At 38.3% G+C, this 15,402-nt stretch overlaps 1 protein-coding gene across 14 annotated transcripts in view; it reads left to right on the forward strand.

Annotated features, from left to right (window-relative positions):
* EMSY (EMSY transcriptional repressor, BRCA2 interacting) overlaps positions 1-5,030 on the forward strand; it is an 88,873-nt gene extending 83,843 nt beyond the window's left edge. For all 14 annotated transcript variants that reach the window (XM_027039595.2, XM_027039606.2, XM_015073888.3 and 11 more), the window contains one exon: positions 1,598-5,030. In XM_027039595.2, the coding sequence (XP_026895396.1) occupies positions 1,598-1,792 (195 nt within the window). In that variant the 3' untranslated portion in view covers positions 1,793-5,030. The remainder of the gene's footprint in view (positions 1-1,597) is intronic.
* Positions 5,031-15,402: the final 10,372 nt, after the last annotated feature.

The raw sequence follows: 15,402 nt of genomic DNA on the forward strand, positions 1-15,402 counted from the left end.
AAGATGAATGTATCTTCTGTTCTGAAGGAGTCTGAATGTGTGGAATTAATAGAATTTTAGAATCTTGAGGATCTTTAGAGTGTATCTTCTCTATCTCCTTTTACACGAGGTTAAACTAAAACTCAGTGAGGTGAAGTGACTTATTCAGAGGTCCACAGCAAGTCTGAACCAAAGCTGAACTAAAATCCAGGTTTCCTGACCCCCCTGGGACTTGAACACAAGGATCAGCTATATGGGACAGAGTGAGGAAAAACAAATAACACAAAACTCCACTATCCTAGATTCAGTGCCTTGACATCTTGCAATATTTTCTTGACAATGTTAAAATTAAATTTACACCCCCCCCTCAAAAGAAGATTGTTTTGGTCAGGTATATTTTTAAAATGATGATATTCAATTTTGCTCTGGGACTTTTAATGTTAAAGATAGGTTATTCATTTGGCAAATGTTTATTGAGCATCTAATGCATGACAGCCCTGTTCAGAGCTCTGGGCATCTAACAATGGAAAAAGATAGTCAAGATATGTGCTCTGATACATATTCTCATGGAGTTTACGTTCTAAAAGCGAGAAGAAAGATTAACAAACACAGTAAATGCAATGAAAAAAAATTAACAATGTAATAGAGGTGGGGTGGGACCTACCCAGTGATCTGGTTGCATGGTCATAGAAGGAAGGCTTCTCAAAGCCTTTTACCCTAAGCATTGGAGCTAAGATGCAGATGAGAACATGGAACCAGCCATGGAGAGACTTGGAAGAAAAGTACTCTAGGAAGAGGGGAAGAGCTAGTGGGAAGGCCCAGGGTCCAAGTGAGTTTGGCATATGCCTGGAGCCACGATCAGAAGTTTGATATTATATAGCAAGTACGACAGGAAACGATTGTAGAACTTTAAGCAGGGGTATGATATAAACAGGTAGACCTTTTAAAAAGGTAATAAAGTTGAGAAAGAAGAACCTAACAAGGCAATATGGTCATAATATGTGTTTGTCTACTGGTGTTTTTATTGTTTAAAAGACAGTATTGTCCTCTCTCATTTTCAAGAAAGTATTACTATGTGACCCAGATAAATAACTTCCTTTTGAACTAGTAGAAGGTTACCGAAGGTTTTAAAATTTTTTGTGGTGTCAGCAAATTAATTTTTCATCTTGCAGATAATAATGAGTGAAATCTGACTACATTTACATTTAAAATTTGCTTAATGGTTGAGTGAAAATGTCCTTTAATGTCTGTCTCTTGAATTAGGCACAGACTTCAGCCTCCTTTACTAGAAGTGGTGCCATCAAGAAGTGGAAAGATCACTTTAAATTGTACAAGACTTGGATTTGAATCCTGGCACTTTAACCTTGACCAACTGTGTGACCTCAATTAAGTCACTTACCCTCTTAGTTTCCTCATTTGTAAATGGGAATACTATTTTCCTTATAGTGTTCTTGAAGGGATTTAGTAGAATATTATATGTGAGAGCACCCAGCACAGCGCCTGATGTGAAGTAGTTGTCCAGTAAATGTCAATGTCCTCTTATCCTTCCTTAGTGATGTTGGGGACATCCTTCTGGTTCTTTTTCTTACCGTAAAGCCTCTCTTGTCTTTTCTTCCAGGCCATTCCCCAGTATGCTATTCCTTGTCACTCTAGTTCCAACGTGGTTGTAGAGCCCAGTGGGCTTCTTGAGCTCAACAACTTCACTAGCCAGCAGTTGGATGACGATGAGACGGCAATGGAGCAAGACATAGACAGTAGCACAGAAGATGGAACCGAGCCCAGCCCCTCTCAGAGTTCTGCTGAACGGTCCTAAGTGTTTTGGACACAGGAGTGCACTTTAAAACCTACTTGGTTACCAAGTGTCCAGGGAAGCCCTTGATTTTTGATGTCTAAAGAGAGCACTTTGCCCATGCTTAGGCTGTGGACCCCAAAATAGCAGTGTTTCAACAAAACTGCTGCAGGAGCAGCGTTTTAAAACAAGATAAAACTCACAGGGGAATGTACTTTTAAAAAAAAAAAGGAAAGAAAAAAAAAAAAGGAAAGATGCACATCTACAGTGACGTGTAAGACCTGATATTTCTCTTGTTGGACCACGGCTGATGGAAAAATTTGTCGTGCGGTGGAAAGAGACTTTTCCTGTGAATGTTCCTCAACTGGTTTCTACTGAGCAAAACACCATCAGAAAAGGAGAATGTGAATAGTTCATATTTTGAAACGGTGTGTCAGGAACAGGTTTTTTAAAAAATCTTGTATGTTTTTGCAAATCCCTGGAAGTGTTGAATTGATTAACATTTTACATTTGCTCAGTTTATAGTTTATAAAATAACTAGAAAAATACTGGCATTAAAGAATCCTTGTTTAGATGGTGGAAATCAGATCCCTAACCAGTGGGAAAGTGCTTTTTGGATGGCTTGTACATTCTCACCAATTGTATGCTAATTTATTGTGTCATTGTTCCTTTGTGCTCAAGGCAGCACACTTGCCTTCTATTTATTTAAATGTAAACATTTCAAAGCAGGCCGTATTCTTTCTGACAAATTTCCTGTAAACCAGGATTGCCTGCCCTTTCCACCTCCCACTCTGCCCAGCACCTTTAAGAAAACTTAAAGAGCAGTTAAGAGAAAATGTTTCATTGTGAAGGAGAGGAAAAGAAACATTTTCTGGCCCAAAGGAAGCTTTTGTTCAGTTATGTTCAGGAGAAATTATTCATATGATGCTATCTTAACATTGAAATTGCACATTCATGTTGGACTGAGACTTTGAAAATAACTTTTACATAGTTTCGTTTAACCCCCTTTGAAATGTATAAAAATTCATTTACAGTTCTAAATGTAATGTTTTTAAGCATTCTGCCTTTTAGGACACAGTTTGTTTAAGCAATATGTTTGGGTCTTGTGATCACTGTCTGTCACAAGTAGAGCAAGGGGTAAGAGGGTGGGGAGGGTAACAGTTTTGACAAGTTGTGGCAAAGGAAGCAATTCTTTTTGTTTTTAAAAAAATGTAAATAGAGAAGTTTTTAACGGTTTTATATAGATTTCACTATAAATAAGCATTTTAAGACTGACAAATGTTGAACTGTACATACATATATCAGCATAACTGCCCAATTTTTTGGTGCTGAAGTACTGTAAGTAGAATTCATCAACAGTCTCCTAATTTTTGCATCTATATCTAGGAAAAAAAACTGTGATACTGTAGTTAATAAATTCCCACTAGAGTGACACTGAAGATTTAAACACAAGCATTCATAAGATGCACTGATCTCTGGTAGTTGTCATTATTTCTCCTAAGCGGTAACAACTTACCCATAGATGGAGCTGTTGGATTTTATTTTCTTGTACAAATTCATGTTTAAAAGACTTGTGATTGTTTCTAGTTAAGTAATTTTTTTAACCTCTCCAGTCATAGGCTTCTTTGAAAATATGATTACACTATGAACTCTCACCAAAAAGATACACATGCCAACATACATGTTAGATTTTGCATACAATTTTAGGGGTTCATGGGCCCCTAAGCCTATCCATGTATTCAAGGTTAAGCCCTCTGTTATGGTCAGTCCATTACTTACAGATGTAAGTTTTTATAAAATAAAATATCTTTTAAATATTCATGGATCAGGTAACAGGAGCAAACTTGAATAAAGTTATTATGTTCTACTTCTGCATATTCTAGCAGCATAGCATACCTGTGTCCCTTTGAGAATTTAGCCTTAATATGTTTCAGCAACTCGCATAGCAGACAAAACGTCCACAGTCTATACTTAAAAAAAAAACAAACAAAAAAAACCCCCACAAATTATCAAGTGAGGGATTTATTTAACTTTTTTTTCTTTAAAAAGGATTAGTTTAAAGGAGAGCATGAATTCTTCTGTTTATTCAGCAAATATTAATTAAGCATCTACTGTGTGTCAGGTGCTGTTCTAAGCACCAGGGATCCCATAGTAAATAAACAGAAAATCCTACCCTTACGGAGTTTACAAACAGAGCTTCCTGCTGATGGAACGGGTGCAAGGGCCAAAGGCAGGAGGAAACACGAGCCACTCTTGGGTTTCTTGATTAAGTGGATGCGTGGTGATGCCATATTTGGATCTCCAGGTATCCTTTTCCTGAAAGTCTCAGCATTCTATCTATTGGTATTACCTATGTTTAAGTCCACAAATTAAATGTAATTTTAAGTCAATCCTTGTGAAGGATATCCGAGATTATGCTGCAAATGCTACAAAATTATTAGGATCCTAACAACTCTTACAGGCAGTGATAAGAAAAACCCATCTGGTTTAAAGCAAACTTTGATAGATGCTTTGTATTGCAGATGCAGTTTGTGGTGAACTTAGAGAACTTAAAAACCCACTTTATTGAAGTCAATTCACACGCCATACAATTCACCCATTTAAAGTGTGCAGTTCGGTGGTTTTCACTGTAGTTGGGCAGCCATCACTACAGCCAAGTTTAGAACATTTGCATAACCCTGAAGAACCCTGTGCTCTTAGCTATTACCCCCGGAAATCCACCCCACCACCTTAGCCCTAGGCAACCACTAAACTACATTCTTTATGGATTCATTCTGTCTTTATGGATTCATTCACCTCTTCTGGACATTTCATATAAATAGAATCCTATAATATGTGGTCTTCTGTTACTGGCTTCTTTCACTTAGCATAGTATTTTCAAGGTTGTAACATGTTTCAGTCCTTCGTTCCTTTTTATGGCTCAGTAATATGTCATTGCATGGAGAGGCTACATTTTATTTATCCATTCATTAGTTGATGGGCGTTTGGGTTGTTCCTACTTTTTGACTATTATGAACAGTACCTCTGTGAGCATTTGTGTATGGTTTTTACATCTGTTTTCAGTTCTCTTTGATATGTATCTAGGAGTGTAATTGCTGGGGCATACAGTCACTCTGTTTAAGGATTTGAGAAACTACCAAACTCTTTTCTACAGGGATTGCAATTTTACAGCAATATAGGAGAGTCCCAATTTCTCTACATCCTCCTCAATGCTTGCTATTATTTGTTTTTTGTTTTTTTAATTATAAACTACCTAGTGGTACCTCCTTGTGGTTCTGATTTACATTTCACTGATGGCTGATGATAATCTTTTCATGTGCTCATTGGCCATTCATAGATCTTTGGAGAAATGTCCTTTGCCCATTTTTAAATGGAATTCTTTTCTATTTTATTATTTAAATTGAGAACTTTTCAAATATAGGAAAGAATACCACTCTTGAGAGAAAAGTAACCTGTTCTCTGGTAATTAATTCATCACCCTTAAAATCTTAATCAGGTTTTACTTCTTCATCTCTAATGTAACGAAGTGCTTAACTCTTAAAACTGCATAGAATTTTATCATGTTCTTTTAAATGCATTTCTTTCTGAGGCTCTCTCAATGGCCTGCTAGAATAGGAGACATAGTACAAGGAAGTAGTGGCTAAGTGGTCTGGATTTGGGACCCAGGCTCCTGTTAATGGATCGTATGAACTTTACCATTCCCCATGATACAAAGTGAGTGTTTCTGACCCCCATGGGATCATTGTGAAGACTGGATGAAATAGTGCCTGTAAAAATGCCAGGCACAGAGTTAGGGGCTCTATTTTTTTAAGTCTAGTATTTATATCATTCCCTCTACATACATAGGCAACTGAGGGCTCAGAGACAAATGAAGCATCCAAACTCACAGATTAAATGCTAACAGGCATCATGCTGATCCCCAAGTTGCTATTTTCCATACAGGAGTATGTTTTTGCCACCAAACACAGGATTGGCCTTTGGAAAGATGGGGGAGCTTGGCATTGGCCTATAACCTGATCTCTTTGCCAATCTTAGGTGCCTTCACACAGGTGCTCACACACAGGATTATTTTTTGAGTTCAATTATGTGTCACAAATCCCAGATAACAGGAAGTAGAGTGACAAAGCACCATATAAGCAAGGCCTTTCCAAGAAAAGAGTGCGAAAACAGTCTGCTGACTCTGCTTACAGGTTTATAAGCCTTTAAGTGAAGCTTGATGACCTACCTATATATTGAAAAAAGGATTGAAATGCCATAGGATCAGATTTGTGCTTGTGTGAAGTCTTGCTCTGCTTTCTTCTCTCTTCTTTGCTCACATGTACACACTGTAATGGAACATGGTGCGTACTTTTAAAAAACAAGAAAAATAAGCCTAGGTTTGAATCCTGACAAGCCATGTGAATTGGGCAAGCTCTAAGAGGCTTTGGATAGCACGAGACAGCATTTATAATGCTATGTTATCTAATGCCTACCTTTTTAAAAAGAGTTTTTTTAAGGTTATTTATTTTAAGAGGTAGAGAGCGAGTGCCAGCAGGAGAGGGTCAGAGAGAGAGAATCCCAAGCAGGCTCCACATTGTCAGCACAGACCCAATGTGGGGCTCAAACTCATGAACCAAGAGATCATGCCCTGAGTTGAAACCAAGAGTCCAATGCTTACCAACTGAACCACCCAGGTGCCCCTATCTAATTCCCACTTTTAAAAAGACTAATAGATAAGCAAATTCCTCCCCCCACCCCCACCCTGGGTTTTTCTGGTGTCCTTTTTCTTTTCCTTCCAACAAATAGTTACTGGGTACTTTCTACGTGCAGACACTGGGGATATAACTGTCAGCCAGGGAAAGAAGCCCCTATGCTCATGGAGCTTCAGCCTAGTAAGAGATATATTAATTAAAGATTACAACTAAATATATTCATTGCTAAGTGTTATGGTGGAGAAATAAGTAGTGCCATGATCATACATACATAGGGAGGTTTTGCTCAGAGAGGAATTTTTTGCTTGGATAGGAAGAGAATGTAACTAGGCAAAAAGGAAGGGGGACAGCTGTCCAGGCAGAAAGGCAGCAGGTATGAAAGCCCTGTGATAGGGAGGGACTTGGTAAGAGGGATTTGAGTAGGCCAGTGTGGCAGCAACACAGCCAGAGGAGGCAGCAAGCACGGTGGGAGCAGAAAGTAGAGACTGAACTAGATGTGGATCTTCCACCTTGTGATCAGTGTTTGAGGTTTTATTCTTAAATATATATTTTTTAGTTTTTTTTCAAACGTTTTAATTCATTTTTGAGAGACAGATCATGAGCAGGGGAGGGGCGAGAGAGAGAGGGAGACACAGAATCCGAAGCAGGCTCCAGGCTCTGAGCTGTCAGCACAGAGCCCGACATGGGGCTCCAACTCCGAACTGTGAGATCATGACCTGGCCGAAGTCGGATGCTTAACCTACTGACCACCCAGACGCGCCTGAGGTTTTATTCTTAGAACAATGAGAAGTCATTGAAAAGTTTTAAGCCACTGGACCTGAATGTACATGAATTAATACATTTCCAAAATATTGGAGGTATGTTGGCCCATTAGAACAGAAAAATGTGTTTAACATTTCCTTTTTTGATGCCAATCTCCTCTCCTTATGTCCTTTTCTCAAACATCTTCACTGGTTCCCTAATACTGTGGTATGAATCGCATTCAAGGGTCTTAGCCAAAGCTTCAACCTATATTTCTAGATTTATAACCCATTTCACTGCCTGACCTACTGCATGTCTCCCCCACCACGCACACAGTTTATGCTCTGCATTTAGAAAGCTTATTCATTCCTCAAAGCCCAGTTTGAAAACCACCTCCTTCATCAGGACTGCTCAGATCTGTTCAAGAGAAACTCATCCCACCTCACTGCTGCATTCCTCTAGCATTTGGGTACAAACACATGTTTACTTAACATTAATTATCTACTGTGAATTCTTTGTAGTTTCTCACAATGCGCCTCTCAAGAGAGAGTATCCTTGAAATGCAGTATTCTGAGGAGTCCTAAATTCTTTCAGCCTAAAGTAAGACGTGCTGAGATTTCGGTTTTTTTCTCTTATGCCCTTGAACATCAAGGCTTAGTATTCAAATTTGCCAGAGTTTAGTGAGATTGTTGATAATCTTGGTAAGATTCACTCTCATATTCAAGACAGTAGCATCCTATTTGGTTCTCCACAGAATCAACTGCTATCTCCTTGCATGGTAGAGTTCACCAGGGTCTATAATTTATGCTCTTGCTTTGACCTCCACTATATATGGATTAATTAAGTCATTGGATAAATATTAAGCAGCTATTTTGACGCAGGCACTGTTCTAGCTACGAGGGATATAGCAGTGAACAAAATAATGGAAAAATAAAACAACCTGTGATATGAAGCATACATTCTAAGTGGACAATGAATACAAATTAAAAATAAGTGGTATCTTAGTGATAATTAAGACTAAAAACCATTGGGAAGGAGAATATGAAGTTCTAGTTCTCACTGAGAAGGTGAATTGGAAAAAAAAACTGCAGGAAGTGAGGGAGTCAGCCAGACTGACGTCTACAGAAAGTGTCCAAAGTGGAAGGGACAGCAAGTACAAAGGCCCTGAGATCTGTGCCTGGCATATTCAAAGAACAGTGAAGAGAATAGTGAGATAGGGTCAGAGTGAAGGGGGAGGCAGGTAGGGAGGAGTAGTAGGATATAAGGTCAGATAAGAGAACTGGAAGCTATTCCTACTTTTCTGAATGTTTTTATTATGAAAATGTTGGATTTTGTGAAATGCTTTTTATGCACCAATTGAGATGATTACGTAGGTTTTCCCCCTTTGTTCTATAAATGTGTAAATTGATTGACTTTCTTATGTTGAGCCACTCTTACATTCCTGTTATAATTCCCACTTGGTTATGGTATATAATCCTTTTAATGTGCTATTGGATTCAATTTGCTAGTATTTTTTAAGGATTCTTGTGTCTATATTCATGAAGGATATTGATCTGTAATTTTCTTAGGATGTCTTTAGCTGGCTTTGGCATTAGGGTAATGCATTACAAAATGAGTTAAAAAGTGTTCCCTCTTATTTTTTGGAAGAGTTTGAGAAAGATTGCTCTTCATTCTTTAAATGTTGTAGAATTCACCAGTGAAGCCATTTAGTCCTTGACTTTTCTTTGTTGAGAAGTTTTTGATTATTGATTCAGTCTCTTTTCTTTTTACAGATCTGTTGAGATTTTCTATTTCTTCTTAAGTCAGTTTAGGTAATTTGTATATTTCTAGGAATTTGTCCATTTCATTTAGGTAATCTTATTTGTTGGTCTACAATTGTTCATAATATTCTTATAATCCTCTTATTTCTGCAAGGACAGCAGTAATGTCCCCCATTTTCATTTCTAATTTTAGTTATTTGTGTCTTTCTCTTTTCTTTGTTGGTACCTAAAGGGTTATCAGTTTGATGATCTTTTCCAAGAACTGACTTTTGGTATCATTGATTCTCTCTATTGTTTTTCTATTCTCTATTTCATTTATCTCCATTCTATTCTTTTTCTTTTTTAATGTTTTTATTTATTTTTGAGACAGAGAGAGACAGAGCATGAGCAGGGGAGGGGCAGAGAGAGGGGGAGACACAGAATCCAAAGGAGGATCCAGGCTCTGAGCTGTCAGCACAGAGCCTGACGCGGGCTGGAACTCATGGACTGTGAGATCATGACCTGAGCTGAAGTCGGATGCTGAACTAACTGAGCTACCCAGGCGCCCCTCCATTCTATTCTTTATTATTTTCTTCCTTTTGCTAGCTCTGGGGTTCGGGTTTTTGTTTTTTGTGGTTTTCCTTTTTTTAGTTCCTCAAGGTGTAAAGTTAGGTTACTCATTTGAGATCTTTCTCCTTTTTTAAAAATGTAGGCATTTACATCTATAAATTTCCCTCTGAGCACTGCTTTTGCTGCATCCCGTAAATTTTGGTATCTTGTGTTATTTTTGACTCATCTCACAGTATTTTCTAGTTTTTCTTATGATTGATTCTTCAATCACTGGTTGTTTAAGAGTTTGTTGTTTAATTTCCACACATTTGTGAGATGTCCAGTTTTCCTTCTGTTACAGATTTCTGTTTTCATTCCATTGTGGATGTTCTATCTATGATTGCAAGTGGTGTACTGAAGTCTCCAAAAGTCCCTATTATTGTGAGCCATTTCTCCTTTCAATCCTATTAATATCTGGCTCATATATTTTGGAGCTTTGTTTGGTACATGCATGTTTATAATTGTTATTATTTGATGAATCAACCCCTTTATCAGTATATAGTCCCTTGTGTCTTGTAACAGTTTTTGACTGAAACTATTTTGTCTGATATTAGTACAGTCACCCCAGCTCTCTTTTGGTTACCATTTACATGGAATATATTTTCCCATCCTCTAACCTACAACCTATGTCTTTGGATCTAAAATGAACTCTTATGGAGAACATACTGGATTTTTTTTTAATCCAATCTGGCAGTTTCTGCTTTTTTTTAGATTTTTTTTTTAATGTTTATTATTTTTTAGAGAGAGAGCGCAAGCAGGGGAGGGGTGGAGAGAGGGAGATACAGAATCAGAAGCAGGCTTCAGGCTCCGAGCTGTCAGCACAGAGCTCAACATGGGGCTCAAACTCACACATCATGAGATTATGACCTGAGACAAAATTGGATGCTTAATCAACTGAGCCACCCAGATGCCCTGACAGTCTCTGCTTTTTGATTGGAGAGTTTCATTCTTGTAACTAGTAATAAGGAAGATTTACTTATGTCATTTGGTGTTTGTTTTACATGTCTAATACTTTTTAATCCTCATTTCCCCTATTACAGCCTTCTTTTGTGTTTAATTGATTTTTTTTATTTAAGTATTTGATTTCCTTCTCATTTCCTTTGTGCACATTTTTTAGGTACAGTAAAACTTTGGATTGCGAGTAACTTGGTCTGTGAGTGTTCCGCAAGACAAACAAACATTTCTAATAAATTTTAATTTGATAAACAAGTGGTGTCTTGCCATATGAGTAGTACATGATCACAACTGAGCCAATGATTCTTGAAATATGCTTTGATATTACAAGTGCAGTGCTTTGGGTTACAAGCAAATTATGCTCCCAAGCCAACGTTTTTCTGTATTTAGATATTTGTGGTACCATGGAGATTACGTTTATCATCCTAAATTTATAGCAGTCTAGTTTGAATTGATACCAACCAACTTCAGTAGCATACAAAACTTTGCCCCAATGTAGCTTTATCCCTCTTTATGTTGTTGTCATCACAAATTGCATCTTTAGACATTGTGTGTCCAATAATAGATTTATAGTTATTTTTATGCATTTGTCTTTTCAGTTATGTAGGAAATTAAAAAAATGGAATTACAAATAATATTGGCTCTTATATTTTCCCATGTAGGTAACTTTACTGGAGATCTTTATTTCTTCATATGGCTTCAACTTACTGTTGAGTGGCCTTTTGTTTCAATCTGAAGGACTCCTTTTAGTATTTCTTTATGGGAAGATCTAGTAGTAATGAACTCCCTGAGCTTTTGTTTATCTGAGAATGTCTTAATTTTTCCCTCAGTTTTGAGGGACAGTTTTGCTGGATATTGAATTCTTGATTGACAGGTTTTTTTTTTCTTTCAACACTTTAAATATGTCATCTCACTGCCTTCTAAGTTTCATGGTTTCTGGTGAGAAAATATCTGTTTACCTTATTGAGGAGCACTGGTACCTGGCAGCTTGCTTCCCTATTCTGTCAAGATTCTCTTTTTATCTTTTGACAGTTTGACTATAATGTGCCTCAGTATATAAGTTTATTCTACCTGGAGTTCATTGAATGTGTTTGTTTCACACAAACATGTGTTTGTTTCATCAAACTTGGAAAGTTTTCAGTTATTGTTTCTTCAAGTATTCTTTCTGCCCCTTTCTCTCTTTTCCTTCTGGTATTCTCATAATGCATATATTGATCTTTTTATAGTATCTGACAGGTTCCGTACGTTCTGTTAATTTTTCTTCCTTTATTTTTTCCTACTCCTTCGACTGCATAATTTCAGTTGTCTTATCTTTAGGTTCATGAATTCTGTCTTCTGCGTGCCCAAGTTTTTTGTTGAACCCCTTTAGTAGTAGTAAAGTTTTTTTCTTAATTTATTTACCAACATCTCCTCATTTCTCCAGCCCTTGGCAACCACGATTCTACTCTCTTCTGTGAGTTTCACTTTTTAAGATTTCACATACAAGGGAGATAATGCAGTATTTGTCTTCTGTGTCTAGCTTATTTCATTTAGCATGGTGTCCTCCACGTTCATCTATGTTGTTGGAAATGACACGATTTTCTTGTTTTTTAAGGCTGAGTAATATCGCATTTTATATATACATACCATATTTTCTTTATCCATTAATCCATTGACAGACAGGTTGCTTCTGTATTTTGGCTATTATGAATAATGCTGCAGTGAGCATGGGAGTGCAGATAGTTCTTTAAGATGTTGATTTAATTTCCTATAAATATATACCCAGAAGTGGGATTGCTGGATGATATGCTAGTTCTTTTCTTCATTTACCTGAGGAGGTTCTATACTCTTTTCTGTGAAGTTTTCATTTCAATAATTATACATTTCATGTCCAGATTTTTCATTTGGTTCCTTTTTATATAATTTTAATTTTTTTAATGTTTATTTTTGAGAGAAAGAGAGCGTGAGTGGGGGAGGGGCAGAAAGAGAGAAGCAGAGACAGAATCCGAAGCAGGCTCCAGGCTCTGAGCTGTCAGCACAGAGCCCGATGCAGGGCTCAAACTCACAAACCATGAGATCATGACCTGAGCCGAAGTTGGACACGTAACTGACTGAGCCACCCAGGCGCCCCTTTTTGGTTCCTTTTTATAATTTATCTTTATTGATATCCTCATTTTGTTCATATATCACTTCCGTATTTCCTTTATTCTTTTTTCCGTATTTCCATGTTATCCTTTGGCTCATTGAGTGCATATAAAGCAGTTATTTTAAAGTCATTGTGTAGTAAGTCCAATGTCTGGCTTTTCTTGGGGACTGTGTGAGTCAATTGATTTAGTTCCTTTTAATGACTCATATTTTTCTCCTGTGTATACTTTGTGATTTGTTGAAAAATGAACCTTTGAATATTATGGTATGGTAACTGGAAATCCGATTTTCCCTTTCCTGCAGGGTTTGCTGCAGTTTTTTTCTTTTTTCTTTTTTCTTTTCTTCTTTTCTGACCGTTAAAGGCTGTTGTGGTTCATTTGTCTACTGATGCCTCCTCACTGTTCCCTGCCCCGCCCAAGACTGTATTCCTTTTCGTATGTGGTCACTGAAGTCTCTATTCCTCAGCATGTGTTCAACTAGTGTTTTGACAGAGATCTCCTTGAACCCCAGGAGCTAAGCAAACATACACATACATACACTCACACCTCTTGGTCTTGTTCTGTGGTCTTTCAGCATCACCCAGACTTCCACTGAGCCTAGGGACTGACCTGAGGTGAAAGCTTGAAGTCCTCTCAGTTCTTTTCTAAGCATGTATGTGGCTTTCCAAATTCCTTTTTCATATACAAGTGCTTTTGAATGCCCTAATTTCCCAAAGAAACTCCTCAGCTTTTTCTCCCAGGCCTTAAGTGGTCTATTTTGTCCCAACCATAATCTTTTGCCTTAGCTGTCTGCAGGTTGTTTGTCAGCCTTACCATGTTTTCAAGCAATGTATTCTGGCATTTCCAGCCTGACTGAGTTCTGAGTTAGGTGAAACAGATGACTGCCTTGCTTCAGTCCTTCAAATAGCCCTGAGGTAAGTTAGAATAAATGTACACAATGATTTGCAAATAACTGCCGTGTTCCTTTCAAAGGCAGGAACCAGGGCCCTACCCTGGCAACACAGGCATCTTTAAGATCATTGCTTAGCCGGGGAGAGGGTAGGGTGAAGGCTAGTAGAAATGCCACAAAGCTTTTCTATAGTTTTTTTTCTGTCTCATTTTTTTAATGTGGTAAAATATATGTAAGATAAAACTTACCATTTTAACTATTTTTAAGCACACACTTCAGTGGCGTTATGTGCATTCATCTTGTTGTGCAAACATCACCACTGTCCATTTCCGGAACCTTTTCATCATCCCAAACTGAGACTGTGTAGCCATAATACAATAATTCTCCCTTCCCACCTTCCCCCAGTCCCTACTAACCACCCTACACTTTCGAAGTTGTCTTTTTCTTGATTCAGCATTTGGTTGTTGCTATAAATCTTTGACTGTTTTCCAGAGTTCTGACAAAGTTGGTTCTGACAGTTTCTGCTTGTATTTCAGTTTCTGTGGGTAGGGTAGGAGCTTGGAGCTCTCTACTCTGCCATTTTGCTGACATGATTCTCAACACTAAGGTTTTGTCCTGAGCAATTTGGAAGAGTACACTAGCCATTAACTGACATAGGAAAGACTGTGGGAGGATCTAATTTTGAAGGAGAATATCAAGGGCTCAGTTTGGGATAAATTAAATTTAAGACTCCTATTAGACATCAAGTGGAGAAGTCAAGTTAGGTAGGTAGAAGAGGGGTTCAAGATTCTAATCCCTATGCAGTCAAGCACATAAGGGTCAGGAGGACTTTACTCATGTAAAGTCATTGGCGATGTTGGAAAGAGCAATTTTGATGGAGCTGGGGACAAAAGCTAGAGGAGGATGTGAGGAGAGAATTAGAGCTGAAAACACAGATAATTCAATAGATTGCTGTAAAGAGCAGCTGATATGATGCAGTTGCTGGAAAGGCAAATGGGGTCAAGAGTCTAGTGGTTTTCTAATTGAAGGAAATGAGATTCCTGATGTGATTGATCCAATGCAGAGGAGAAAGTTTATAGTGCAGAACAGAGGGGAATTGCTGGTGCACTGCTCTTGAATAGTGAGAGGAGATGGGGTTTGTGGAGGTGCTGGCTTCATCTGTTATAACAGAAGAGAAAAGATATGCAGGGACCGAAGTGGGCAGGTGGCTAGATACATCTGCCTCAATTTTCTATCTACAATTGACACCTCTTCCCTGAGCCAAAGTCCACTGCCTTGAGACATCCCTGATGGAATTTCCTAGAAGTCCCTTAGCTTCAGGTTGCCCAAACAAAGATCAGCTCCCTTCTGATTCATACTTCCTGCTGTGTTACTACCTGTCTGTGGCATCCCGATCCATGTTGAGAAGAGGAAAGGTCAGGTTTGGGGGTGGGGTGGAGACCTCAACAAAAAGGCAACCTCAGAGCTGAGGCTGGAATAAGGGAGTAGAATGAATTAGGCAGAACACCCTAAGATGGGGTGTGGGGTGACTAGATGGCAGGAAACTCAGAGCAGTCACCTGGAGGCTGTTACACACCCGAGTTACCCACAGTTTGTTACATCATTTAAAGGCTATCTATTTTGAGTTTTTCTACGTTAGCGTTAGATTGTTGTCCTGCTGGAGTAAGAACCCTGACAAGTCCTTTCACTGTGCCTGGCACAAGCTATTTGCTCCCTCCTCACGCAATGCACTCACCTCTGATGATTGACAAGGCCCCTTCTCACTCCATCTCCAAGGTCACCTGGGATGCTTCCCTGACTTTCTTCCCCTTCACCCCCTCATCTGTATCTCCTTTATGGCTCCTAATTTTTGCTCCTCAAAAGTTTTGCTCTGAGAGTTGGATTCATC

Source organism: Acinonyx jubatus, chromosome D1 (genome assembly GCF_027475565.1).
Source record: "Acinonyx jubatus isolate Ajub_Pintada_27869175 chromosome D1, VMU_Ajub_asm_v1.0, whole genome shotgun sequence".
Taxonomy (NCBI): Eukaryota; Metazoa; Chordata; class Mammalia; order Carnivora; family Felidae; genus Acinonyx; species Acinonyx jubatus.